General features: G+C 39.8%; 1 protein-coding gene across 1 annotated transcript in view; it reads right to left on the bottom strand.

Annotated features, from left to right (window-relative positions):
* CTTNBP2 (cortactin binding protein 2) overlaps positions 1 to 13,367 on the bottom strand; it is a 186,801-nt gene that overhangs the window by 22,126 nt on the left and 151,308 nt on the right. Inside the window, 3 exon segments of the mRNA XM_075065458.1 lie at positions 3,225 to 3,403; positions 11,827 to 12,014; positions 12,313 to 12,465. Of these exon segments, the coding sequence (XP_074921559.1) occupies positions 3,225 to 3,403; positions 11,827 to 12,014; positions 12,313 to 12,465 (520 nt within the window).

Genomic DNA, 13,367 nt, shown 5'->3' with positions numbered 1-13,367 from the left:
ACAGAAACTTCCCTCCCTCAAGATTTGAAAGTATCCTGTCCCCTGATTGGTCCTCTGGTCAGGTGACAGCCAGGCTTACTGAACTTGTTAACCCTTTACAGTCAAAAGAGATATAAAGTACTTCTGTTCTGTTAACTCCCACTATCTGTTTAATGACAGAGGGGAAAAAGGATTTTATGCTTTTAATTTATTTTTGTTTTAACATTAGAAACTGACATCTTTGATAGCCTGACCAAAAGAGGAAGTGGCCTGCATTTTTTATTTTTGTTAACAATTTACTGAAATGCTTGTCCAAAGAGTTAGAAGAAAAGTGGTTTCCATTAAAATTTGATACCCTTCTTCCTTCATTTGTGGTCTGTCTGAAATATCCTCCCCTCCCCAGTCAGCGCAAGGCAGAGGGATGATGTTTGGTCAAACTAAAATGCATGATGCCCAAACTCCCAAATAAAGGGGAGGAGAGAGAGCTGGAGCAGGCCCTTCCTCTAATATCAGTTACATAGAGAAATGTGCTTGAGAAAAGGGCTTTCTCTACCTGCCTCTGGCTGGCCTGGGGGTGGGAGAGGGAATGGAGAAACCAATTAGCTATTATGCTCCTTCCCAAAATTTGAAACCTGTCCAGGATTTCATGAGCCATATTGTCTTTATGACTGCTCTACCTTTCTTCCCTGTAGTTGATGTATACTAAGCTGTGCTTCAGGATGCCATGGTCTGACCAACTGTCTGTTTTTGGATTTTTAGAATTTTTAGAATTTTTCCTCATTGGGTCAAACTGGCAACAGTCTGGTGGGTTTTTTTGCCTCGCTTACAGCATTGTGGAGGCACAGCTGGGTTAAAAGAAAAGAAATGGCAAATAATATTAAGAGATAATATAGGAATGTTGTTTGTCGCAACTTGCAGCTAAAGGCTATACAGTGTCAGCTCCCAGAGGTAAATGAGACCCGGGAATTTGCTGGTGAACTTGGACGTATAAAGAGAAAGAAGACATGAAATCTTTGTAGGCCCAGGTCCCCTTTGATACCCTGTACCCACATCCTCACATGTGGGGACGATGACAGGCTACAGAACTGAGCAGCATATGAAAGGTAGGCTGAAGTGCATCTATCTTGGTTATTAGTTATATGATACATGTCTTGTAAACCCACAGCCAGTTAAATGTCTGGTATGTGAGAGGTGGTCATATAATGCCCTCCCTATTGTTAAGTTAATAAAGTTGCATCTGGAGGCTTAAGTCAATCCCTGTGTCTGTCTTTCATTCCAGCATGTCCAGCTCAAGCTCCCAAAATACATGAGAGTCTATTAAGTCCTACAATATCAACAAACACTAGCCTTGAGCCTATTTGATATTTCTAAGTATAAAACAAGGGGGAGGGGAAAGAAAGGGGGAAAAAGCGCTAAGAAAAGTCTCTTTCACCCCTCCTTTATACATCATGATGAAACAAAACAAAACAAAAACCTCCCTTTGGAAGATCCCACTTAATTATCAAGACCAAGCACAACAGAAATACAAGGGCATAGAAAATCAGCAAGACACATGGAACTGGAGTCTTCCAAATTTACTTGTTCTGCTCTCCAGAACCTAAGAGTTTGTCTACGCTTAAAATGCTAAGCTGCTGTAGCTGTGCCACAGTAGTGCTTCCGTATAGATGGTACATATGCCAATGGGAGGATTCTGCCATTGGTGTAGATAATCCACCTCCTTAAGACACGGTAGCTAGATCAACAGAATAATTCTTCCATCGACCTAGTGCTGTCTAGACAGAGACTTATGTCAGCTTAACTACACCACACAGGAGTGTGGATTTTTCACATCCCTGACCAACGTAGTTAAACTGGCCTAATATTTTAGTGTTCACCAGGCCTAAATTGCCACTTTCAAAAGAGAAAGGTATAATACACTTCTGGCTGCAAAAACAGCTGCCACTGATGTCTTGCTGAGCATACTGTTCAGTCAGATAGATTGAAACAATAGCACCCAGTGAGCCACCAGTGAAACCTAATTAATTATCGACATTTAAATGCCAATGCTATTAATTACCACAATGCCAAGCAAGATATATCCAGTAAGAATTCATTGTAGCTATATTTATTTTTATTGTTTATTCCCTGACAAAAACTACATTAAGATGGAGTTAAGTTTGAAAGTACCTATCAGAAAGTTAAGGGTAAAAAAAAACATTATAGCAATGCTGTAATTATCCCCAAACTACATATTACAAATCTAGTCAATTCAGAGTTAAGGTTACACTTAAAATAAATCCAAACCCATTATGGCTGGATATTTATAGTTAAGGTACTCCAGTAACTTTAACTCTGTCCTGTTGTGATGCCATGCAATAACCACATAGTTAAGATTAAGCCATTTCAGTGTTCATGGTCCCAGATTAGATTTAACTGATTTTTATAAACATAGGTTTTTTTCCATATTGTCCCTGCCCAATGCCATAATTGATTCATTCTGTAACCAATAACAACCATTAAGCTTCAAGGAGATACCAAATACACATTTGGATACTGATGGACTGGAAATTTTGTGGAGATACCTGGTGGGGATTGGGGCATCTCTGGGATAGAAGAGGGTGGAGGGAAAAAGTACATGAGCTTTGGAGGTAATGACAGAGTGACAGGAAGGAGTCAGACAGCTGCAGGAGCTAGGCAGAGGAGACTGGAGCCAGGGCCAGGCAGGAACTGGAGGGGACTAATAGTGGCATTAGTGAGAGTGTAGGAAAGCAGGCTGAACAATATGTGTTTGGAGGAGTTTTGTATGAATATGCCAAGTAGCCGGATTGGTGCACAAAACAAATATGAACTGAAGAGTCATTGACTGTCTAATGTAGCCATGCAGTGTGTTTTAGACTGACAGCCATGAATCATAAATATTTTTGCTATTTCTCTATTCTTTTGTATTAATCACAAACATGTTTTCAAAAGTGTAGGAACATGGGCTCCTTTCAAAAGCAGAGTATGTTCATTTAACATTCCAAACAATTGTGACATTTTCAGGAAAAACAGGAAACTTTGTATGTTTTCTGCACAATTTTACTGGCTGTTTAATTTTAGGCTATGCATACAATAGTTATAATATCTGCAACTAAAATATAATATTTTTATGATCTTGAAAATAGAAGTATCTTACTGGATTGGGGAACACATGATCATTGTGTTCATAAATATTTTTAGTACCTCACTATACCTTAACATTCTCAATCAGGGAATATAAATCTTACTTCACTGTGATTTGGCCATGCCCAGGCTCCACCGGACAAGAGAAGAAATGTTTTGGCCCTATCAGTGCTTCAGGTGCACCTAAACGGGATAAGCAGGAGTTCAGCTGGTGCCAAATGGCAAGAATCCAGTCTATGATCTTGCACACTGGATCACATGGAGGGGGCACTTTACCTCGGAACTATAAAGACAGAAAAGAAAGGGTTTGACATAATTTCATACCTTTATCAGGAAGGAAAGGGGTTGGGTCTTTGGCAGATTGCCCATTGTGAAAATCAGGTTCATTTAAAAAACACTTAATAAATCTCATCTAAATAATCAGGAAAAGAAAGATTAAGACGACCAAATCTTCATTGAGTATCCTGAACTGCTGCATTAAATCTTATTGCCTTAAACATATATTAAACACATTTTCATAGAGACAAAGAGCTCAAATAACTTTGAGAACACAGTCAAAGCAAAAAAGCTCCAATGATCTAGAACGTGCAAGTTACACACACACGAAAGAAGAAACAAAGCACAATGATATAAATAATAAAAAGCTTATATATTCCTACAAAGAATAACCTACAGACGACTGATGCTACTGTTTAGTAACCTCACTTTGACAAGCTGGGCTTACACAGATTTCTAAAACATGCAGGTTTTTTTTAATAAATAAGAGTGATACATTTGATAATAACATTTTTCCTAAATTAACATTTCATGATATCTGGGCATCTGCACATAAATAACTTGCAGGTTAGTATTCCTAGTGAAAATGAAAAATCTGTGGAGGTGCAAATCTCTATGAAGCTCAGGTGCTAAGATCACATAATGCTGTACTGTCTTGTTGGCTCTGGAGGGTTTATATTCAGAATGCAAAACAGGTGCTAATTTCAAAATTACATGGAGTAAAACACTTGGTTCTCACAGGATCACAATCTCTTTCTGGTGCTAAGAATTAAAAATAAAAAAATAAAATCTCCTTCCTCTTTGTTTAACAATATGCCCAAATAAAGATGTGCATGATGATTATTTTATATTGTCCCACAATACGCATCTCACTGTGTATGGCAAAGATTCTTTGTTTTCAAATTATAGGTAAGATTGGACTCTTGGCATTACCAAGTAATTATAAAAATATTTTCCACCAGTTGAATTCATTTTAGTCACAACATGTAGCTAAAGTAGACAGATTCTTTACTATGTTATTCATAAGGCTGTAAGAAAATCACAGGCCATGATTTTGTCGCAGGAAACTGCTACTTTCAACATTCGCCAAAACTTTTTAGCAATGCCACTCACTCAAATATGGCCAGACTCTGCTCCATCATAACCTGGAAGGGGCAGTGATAGTGGTGGACAAGGAAGACGACGGAGCCTGGTCAAGCTCCCCGGGGCACTCGCCCTGCTTTCTGCCCCTGGCTCCACTAAGTGCTGCCACTTCCACTCAGCCCTGCTGGCCTCACAGTATGCCCAGATACAGTTCCAGCTCCACCAGGTGGTGTGCTTTGGGCCTGCTTTGAGCAGGAGCAACTCCTGTGAGCCACTGAGGACTTTGCCTTCAGTGTCTCCCCACCCACTCCAAGGGACAGGCTTATAGAGGCTTCAGTGAGTGGGGATGGGTGGGGGCTGAGGCTTGTACCTCCTAAAGGGCTGACACTAGTGGTGTCAGCCACTCACAGGGCATCCATAGATCTCTGAGCTGGGGCTGGCTTTAAGGCACAGTGGATTGCCCCCGCCTCACCTGGCCTGGCGGAATGGGTAGAGGTGTTATCTAACCCCTGTTGTAGAGTGAAGGACCCTACTGCCAACTTGACATCTAGTCAGTTACAAAACATGAGTTTAGTCCTACATAATGCCCCACCTCCCATCCACCTACACACACCTGCACCCCAAACCACAACTTTAACAAACGGCGGCCATAACTTTTGGACCAAAAAAAAAAAAATCACAACTGAGCTAGAGAAGTGTGTTTAAAGTGAGTCTTGATGGTTCAGCAGATGGTCATCTACTTTCATTTCTAGGCAGCCTCTCATTTTTATATTGTTAGATCAAATGTAAGTTAGATTATTAGTGACTGGAAAATATTGCCAGTTAGCGGATAGTCTCAGTCCAAAGAGAGAGGTCAGTTTCACAAATACCTCTACACCAAATACAACTATCAGAATTGCCAACCTTGGAGTATGTCTAGCCAAGGAAAATGGTCATGGAGGGAATAAGTCTCACCTTCTTTGTTTAGATAATTTAGTGCTGTCACATTATCTGCCACAACCTGAAGTATCCTGTGTTCAATCTGAGGCAGAAATGACATTAGAGCTAACCTGACTACTTCAGTTTTAAGATACAGATATGTATTCTTTTTATTTGGTGACTACACAGTTATGACTAATAGCCCCCATCACAGTGTAGATGCATCAGAGGTAAGTACTGCTGATGGTAGAGGGAGATTGAAAGATATACTCGTCATTACATTTAGAGCACATGTCCACCACATCAGTGCTGTTAACACCTGCTGTGAAGTTATCAATTTGCAATTCACATTGTTTAAGCTTGGTTTGTAATTTCTTGCTAGCCAGTGTTGCAGGTTTCACATCCAAAGATAAGTTTATGGGGTCGCTGAGGTGACTGATGCTAAGAGACCCAGTACCCAGAGGAAAAGGGTATTGACTTATCTTTTCCCTGCCTCATTGGTTCCATAGCTCTTGCTTTCAGAATTGCCTCATTTGGATCAACATGCCTGGATCTGAAGAAGAATGTCTCCTTATTCTGCCATGAGAATCTGTACCCAGGATAAGTTCTTTGAAGACGTTCTGCTCAGATGGGCCTTTCTCATGTGGACTAGCTCTTTGCAAAGAGGCTGACGCTCATGAGGACTAAATGCTCATGTTTGCCTCAACAATTGTGTCCTTTTGTAGTGGATTGGCTCTGGAAACAGAGACTAACACCACAGTAGTTTTCCTCTTTAGATCCTTCCCACTTATGGATCCTTTAATACTTGGTACCAAGGTGGAGGACTTCTTCTTTTCTTCAGACTTGCCTAGAGCTGATGCTTGTCACTGAGACTTGATTGAACCCTGTACTCACTCACTCAGTTCGGGGTGGTTTTACTGACAGTGCTTCTTGTAATAAAATTGCTTGAATTCTGTTTTGTCTCCTTTTTTTGCTCACATTATAAAAGTCAAGCAAACTGAGCATTCTGAAGTTGTGTCCCTCATCCAAACATGCCAGTCATCTGGTACATGTGTTGGGTGATAGAAACACTGCCGGACATGATACACAACTTTTAAAACCAGGCTTTCTACCCATTGGTTTCGCCATCTCAAAACCAAAGATTTACAACTAACAAATACTATTTAACAAACTACTAATTCTAGCTATAAAATGATTAACTAGCTAAATAGGTAGAGGGCCATAAGCTCCCTAGAGCATTTCCTCATCTGTTCAGCTGGTCATAGTTAGAAGGAACTGAGGTGGCTGGAGCGCCATGTCCCTTTTGTACCCTTGCCCTGGAACGGTTGACATTCACTGATGGAGAGGCAAGGGAGGTATGTAACCATGCCAATAGCTGCTGCTAACTAGGGTTCTACCATTCAGCTGCACCACCTGGAGTATCTCATGAATGAGAATATGTATAGGACACTTAAAGACGAAACACAAAATATTTCAATTAGAATATCCTGCTGTAGTCCCTCATGGGAGCTGTAGTTTGGTTTCTCTATGTCCCCATTCTCTTCGATGGGCTGGCACCCCTGCTAGACTACATCTCCCATGATATACCATAGCCAGAGACTGAGGATGCAGATGGTTTCCTCACCACGAGGAGAGCTCACAGAGCATCATGAGAGACGAAGTCCAACCAAGGAGCTCAGTCTATAGAAGAAATTGGAAGCAATGAAGTTTCACGGCAGCATTTCCAAATTGAAATTATTATTTTTTGCTAAAAACATTTTATTTTTCAATTTCTCACAGAAAAGTCAAAATTCTTCCCCTTATCTACCTTATATATACCTTAAGGTTTTAAACTTAAGGTAGATAGGGCAAGTTGTGAGAATTAAATGATCATGGTCATCCTTAGAAGGCAGCCTCAGTGTGTTAGTCAATCTGAAGACTAACTGAAATCAATTTTGTTTTCCGTACAAATAGTTTAACATATTTATGTACAAATAGAAACAGAAGTTGAGAACAACAATGCGGAAAAAACATCTTTAAAAAATAATGTTATTTTATCAAATTATTATTTAGGAGGACTCAAAAGTGACAGTTCCACAAAGTGACATACTATAAATATATTTATATTTATGACAGTTTGCTACTATTAAAATTAATTTAATTCTGTAGCTTTGTTTCCCAATGTACTGCAGCTATTCTTTCTTGCAGTGTATTTACCCTGGAGATCCATTTTGTTCATGCTCTAGGGATGCTTTTATTGAAAATCAAGAGCATTTCATGCAGAAAGGATGGTGACAGAGCATGGAATCCTAAAGACCCAAAATAGATATTTCAACCAAGACATACTTTTTGTTTTGAGGCAGTAGATAAAAAGGAATTGTTTTTGTGAGAAAGAATCTTTTCTTCTAAACCTAACTACTATACAACTCTGTGATCCAAAACTATATTTGCAGCAAACATTTGCAAATTCCTGTAAAGATATTGGGTGAAATGCTGACCCATTGAAGATAGTGACAAAACTCACATTGTACCAGATGCTTGATTTTAACTCATTTTCTAAAACAGAATATTAGAAAAAATTCAGATTGTCAGAAACAGAAAAGCAAATTACCAGTTTGTTTTCATTAACAGTTATGCACACTGCCATATAGCATTAATTTATGATTCTATATTTTTAAAGCTAGGGACAAGTAACAATGGCCTGAATCCCACAAAGTGCATTCTTCACACAAAATGAGCAGTGCATACACAACTCTCATAGGCACCATCCGTGCACTAAACATCACTGCTATGTCAGGAGCCAAGCTGCCAAAGATAAGACCAGTGACCAGATGCCCTGACGACCAGTGGCATCAGAAGTCAGAAGCAGATGGGGAGCCTTTTAGAAGTAGATTCTGTCAGGCTACTGGTAGTCACAGGCCAGCTAAACTCTTCAGGTTTTGTTGCTTGCTGAAAAACCGATTAGAACCCTTGGTTTCTGATATTGCCGAGGCTAAGCGTTCTGTGCTGAGTAGTACTGAGCTCCCTTGAAGCCAACCGTTGAGGAGAGACTAAGGAGCAAGACATAGAACCAAAGGAATGCAGTATGGCTTTTCTCTCCTTCACTCTCTGTACTATTGCCTCCTCCTGTTCCCAAACGAGTTATCTCTAGTGTAAGACCAGTCCTAGAGATTTCTCCAGGTATAATCTGGAAACCTGCAACCAACCCATCTAACAGCCAATCAATCCTAAAGGTTGTTTTATGAAAGAGGGTTTAACACTAACCACTATGTGGTTTAGGAACCTATGTCCCATTTTCAAAATTGATTGTGACACTTTGGGCCAGACTTTTAAAGGTATTCAGGCACCTAAAGATGCAGACAGGTGCCTTTAAAAAACTGGCCTTTAGGAGCTTAAGTCACTCTTGAAAATGGGACTCTTGAAAATAGGACTTAACCTATTTACCCCTTGTCTTTACTTTCTGTGTAAATATAATCTTCATCATCAATGGCAGATATGAAGGAGAAAATACACTACTAAATTTTAATCCACAGACCAAAAAAATCACAGAAATTCACTTATTAAAATAAATTCAGAGTTCCATTGCACTGTAAAAATAAACAACAATTCACACAGAAAAAAAGTATTTGAAAGGAATTAACCTTTTGAAATAAGTAATTTGAGGAAATTCACAATGGGTAACGAAACTATTTAAGGTGTCTCTGTCAATTTTAAGCACAAGTGGATTTAGCAAGTATGGCATCCCGCAAGCACCACTTTTAGCATCAGAATGATTTGTCTAATTTAAAAAGTTATATAAGTTTTATCTGTCTGTCTAGGAACTTAACTAATCCTCATCACCACAGCATCTCAGAACCTCAAAATCATTAATAGATTTTATCTTCGAAACACCTCTCTGAGGGAGGGAAGTATTATTCCCATTTAACAGATAAAGGAAAATCAGGCACAGGGGTAAGACTGGTGATTTAACCAAGATCATTCAGGAAGTCTGTAGCTGAACCAGGAATTGAACAATATGTCCTCTGAATTCCCTATTAGGTAGGTCATCTTTTCTACTCCTATGGCAACCTGTTCTTCTTCAAGCTATCCAAAATACTGCTGAAAAGATTATCTTCCTTTGCAGATGTTCTGACCAAGCTCCCATCGCAACACCCCATATTTCTCAACTCTGCAATGGCTGCCAACTTATTAGTATTATCTGTTACCAAATAGCTTTCAAAGAATTCCACAACTCTACTCCTGCCTATCTTTGCCCTTATTCCCACCTGCTTCTTAAAACTCAATTTTTTCTCCTCCTGTCTCCTTTTCCTACTTGTGTATCTCTTACTGCATACTGCCTTTCAGCCCAGAACAAACTTCCAATTTATAGAATCATAGACTCTTAGGATTCGAAAATGACCTCAAGAGGTCATCGAGTCCAGTCCCCTGCACTCTTGGCAGGACCAAGTATTATGTAGACCAGAGGTTCTCAAACTTTAGCAACTCGAGGACCCCCATTTTGATTTAAAAATGTTGAGGGACTTCCCAATCCGCCCCGGACCCTCCTCCCTTCATACCCCACCTGGGCACCCCCTGACCATGCCCCCCCCAAGATCGCGCTCACAAACTCTTCCCCGCCCTTGCCCCCCTCACAGACCATCGCCCCCTGCCGTCCAATTGCTTGCTCTTCCTTCATCACGCAGGCTGTGGGAGGGAGGGTTGGGGTGGCAGACAGGGAGTGGCAGAAGGTGCAGGCTCTGATAGTTGAGGTGAGTTCTAGGCTCTAGGAGGGAGTCTGGATGTGGGAGAGGGCTGGGGCAGGAGGTTGGTGGGCAGGAGGGGGTGAAGTGTGTAGGCTCCAGCTGGGAGGTGCTTACCTCAGGTGGCCACAGTACCCAGCCAATGGGAGCTGTGGAGTTGGTGCTCAGGGCGGAGGCAGCGTGTGGAGACCCCCTGTGCCCCTGACGTGCTGGCCATTTCTGGGAGGGTGCAGAGCCAGGGCAGGTAGGGAGCCTTGCCTTAGCTCCGCTGCACCGCTGGACTTTTAGCGCCTAAAATCTCCCTGTTTGGCTTTAGTAGCCTCTGGGAGATAGAGAGAGAGGAAGTAGTTGAGGGAGGGGAAGGACTTGATTAGCAGGGCCTGCGGAGCCTCCCCGGGGTCCATGGACCCCAGTTTGAGAAATGCTGATCTAAACCATCTCTGGCAGGTTTTTGTCTAACCTGCTCTTAAAAATCTCCAATGATGCAGATTTCATAACCTCCCTAGGCAATTTATTCCAGTGTTTAACAACCCTGACAGTTAGGAAGTTCTTCCTATGTCCAATCTAAACAGCTCTTGTTGCAATTTAAGCCCATTGCTGCTTCTCCTATCCTCGGAGGTTAAGGAGAACAATTATTCTCCCTCCTCCTTGTAACCTTTCATGTACTTGAAAACTGTGATAATGTCCCCTCTCAGTCTTCTTTTCTCCAGACTAAACAATCCGATTTTTTTTTTAATCTTCCCTCATAGGTCAGGATTTCTAGACCTTTAATAATTTGTGTTGTTCTTCTCTGGACTTTCTCGAATTTGTCCACATCTTTCTTGAAATGGAGCACCAGGAACTGGACACAATCTTCCAGTTGAGGCCTAAGCACAGAGTAGAGCGGAAGAATTACTTCTTGTGTCTTTCTTACAACACTTCTGCCAATACACAGAATGATGTTAACTTTTTTTTGCAATGTATGCTAAGCCCTTCCTTTTCTCCAAATTGCTTCTGAAAACCCTTTTGTTCTGTTAAGCCTAGCACAGATACCCAGGACACTTAACTGTATCACACCCACTGACATCTTTAGATTGTAGACTCTTTGGGACAAAGATTTTATTTTTGCTTCATATTCTATTGCCATAAACATCTTCAAAAAGACCTTTTTCATGTAGATATTTCCAAAAAGACAGTAACTCTCCTTATTACTGTCTGTGGCAGACCTGTGTCTTTATGCCAATCAAGAGAGGTCACGCAAATTAACTAACAAAGTATATTTATAAACATGGTACATTTATCCTTCAAACTGATTTTGTTTGTTTTTAATGTTCAGTAACATTGTTATTTTAGTGTAGTTTTTGGTGTGGAATAGTTATGATATTGTATGCTCACAAGTTTTTTAAATGAAAGGAACACTTTTTCTGAACAGGTTTCAGAGTGGTAGCCATGTTAGTCTGTATCAGCAGAAAGAATGAGGAGTACTTGTGGCATCTTCGAGACTAACAAATTTATTTGAGCATAAGCTTTCATGGGCTAAAGCCCACTTTATCAGATGCATGCAGTGGAAAATACAGTAGGAAGAGATACACACACACACACACATACACACACCATGAAAAAAATGGGTGTTGCCATACCAAATCTAATGAGAGTATGGCTATTCTTTCAGCAATAGCACTGAACACTTTTTTCTGAACAAAATACTGAAGCCAATTTCACTGTTTCTTACCTTATTTATAACTTTCCTTCTTAAAAACCTTTGAAGCAAGCCATGGATTGGTTCCCCATCCCACCTTAGTTGAACCCAGCGGAAATGTTGCTGAACCAACAAGTCAGAGCCTTGGAGATGAGATTTTGCAATTGTCCCCATTAGAAAGCAGTTCTCATGAAAGTAATATGCATCAGGCACACCATTTGCTAAAAATGAACCAAAAGACATTTTACTGCAATACTCAAAGCTTTCCTACAGTCTACATAAATGATTGTTAAAAGCAAGCAGCATTATATTTGTTTCTAATAAATGCAATTAAATTATAAATAAAAAATAACTAACATTTCTCACATGCAGTTGAGAACAGATAGTTTGAAATTATATATAAAACCAACAAAACTATAGAACCTTAATCCTCTGAATAAACTCTCCACACATTATCTATTATGTTAAAACTATATCATTATAATAAAATATTTCTCTACCCAACTTTGTTTTTAATACCTTTTTGAAAAGTGCAAGGATTTTCAGAACCACGATTCTCAAGAGGTGCCAGAAAGTCTCCCAGTAAATCAAATAATGAAGCTTTTTCCAGATTCTCTAAAATCACAATGGTTTTCTTGCTCACAGAAAGCTGTTTCACTGGGACCAGACAAGCTGTAACAAAAAGAACCCATTAATATATGCTTGTGCATATCTCTTTTTATTTACAAATATTACATTTAGCATTAACATGCTGCTTGAGAAACTTTTTTTTATTTTTGCCTTTTAAAATTGTGGGAAAAATAGTACAAACTGAATAGATTATGCAACATTTAGTGTTCAAAAACAAAAGGGAAATACCAAACAGCAGGGAAAAAAAATCATACTACACAGTAAGAAAAGAATGGTTTTTGAAGTTATTATCTAAAGAAAGAATCCTAAAATGGACACCATTTCATCTTCACATTTACTATAAACTTCAGTATCCTAATACAATGATCCCTGCTTCAGAGGTAGAGAAGAAAAGATGGCGAGCCAAGAAGATCTCTAGGAATGTGCTTGTTCCTACTCGTTCTGGCACACTGTAAAGCCTACACCAGTATACAAGGCAGTGATGTAATGGTCATTCCAGATTCATAAGACACTCTTTTTTCTCCCCATTGTGTTAGCTTGCCTTCCCTGTACTGATTCATAGGGACACTACCCGCTCCGCATTCTAATTCCTCCTCAAGACCCACCTCTTATGTATTGTCTATAGGAGACCAGCCAATTAATGATAGCTAGGTTGAGGCATAGTTGGGGATAGTTGCCTCTTTATCTATAATGTCCAAAAAATTGCAAATGTATATAAAAATTGTATACATGTGATTATATTCAACCCTCCATCTTGCCTAATCTTGGTTTGCCATTTGTTTTCTTAGACCATAAATTCTTCAGGACAGTGACACACACACACACACTTTTTATATATGTAAGCAGAGTCAGGATGAGCTGTACCCTGACATCTGGTGGTGAAGTATGGGAAGTGTGGAAAGAATGTCTGGAATGCGAATCTCAAATATTTGCATAGGCACGCC

Source organism: Chelonoidis abingdonii, chromosome 1 (genome assembly GCF_003597395.2).
Source record: "Chelonoidis abingdonii isolate Lonesome George chromosome 1, CheloAbing_2.0, whole genome shotgun sequence".
NCBI classification, from domain to species: Eukaryota; Metazoa; Chordata; order Testudines; family Testudinidae; genus Chelonoidis; species Chelonoidis abingdonii.
Note: the sequence above shows the minus strand (reverse complement) of the source record. Positions and strands in the feature narration are given on the sequence as shown.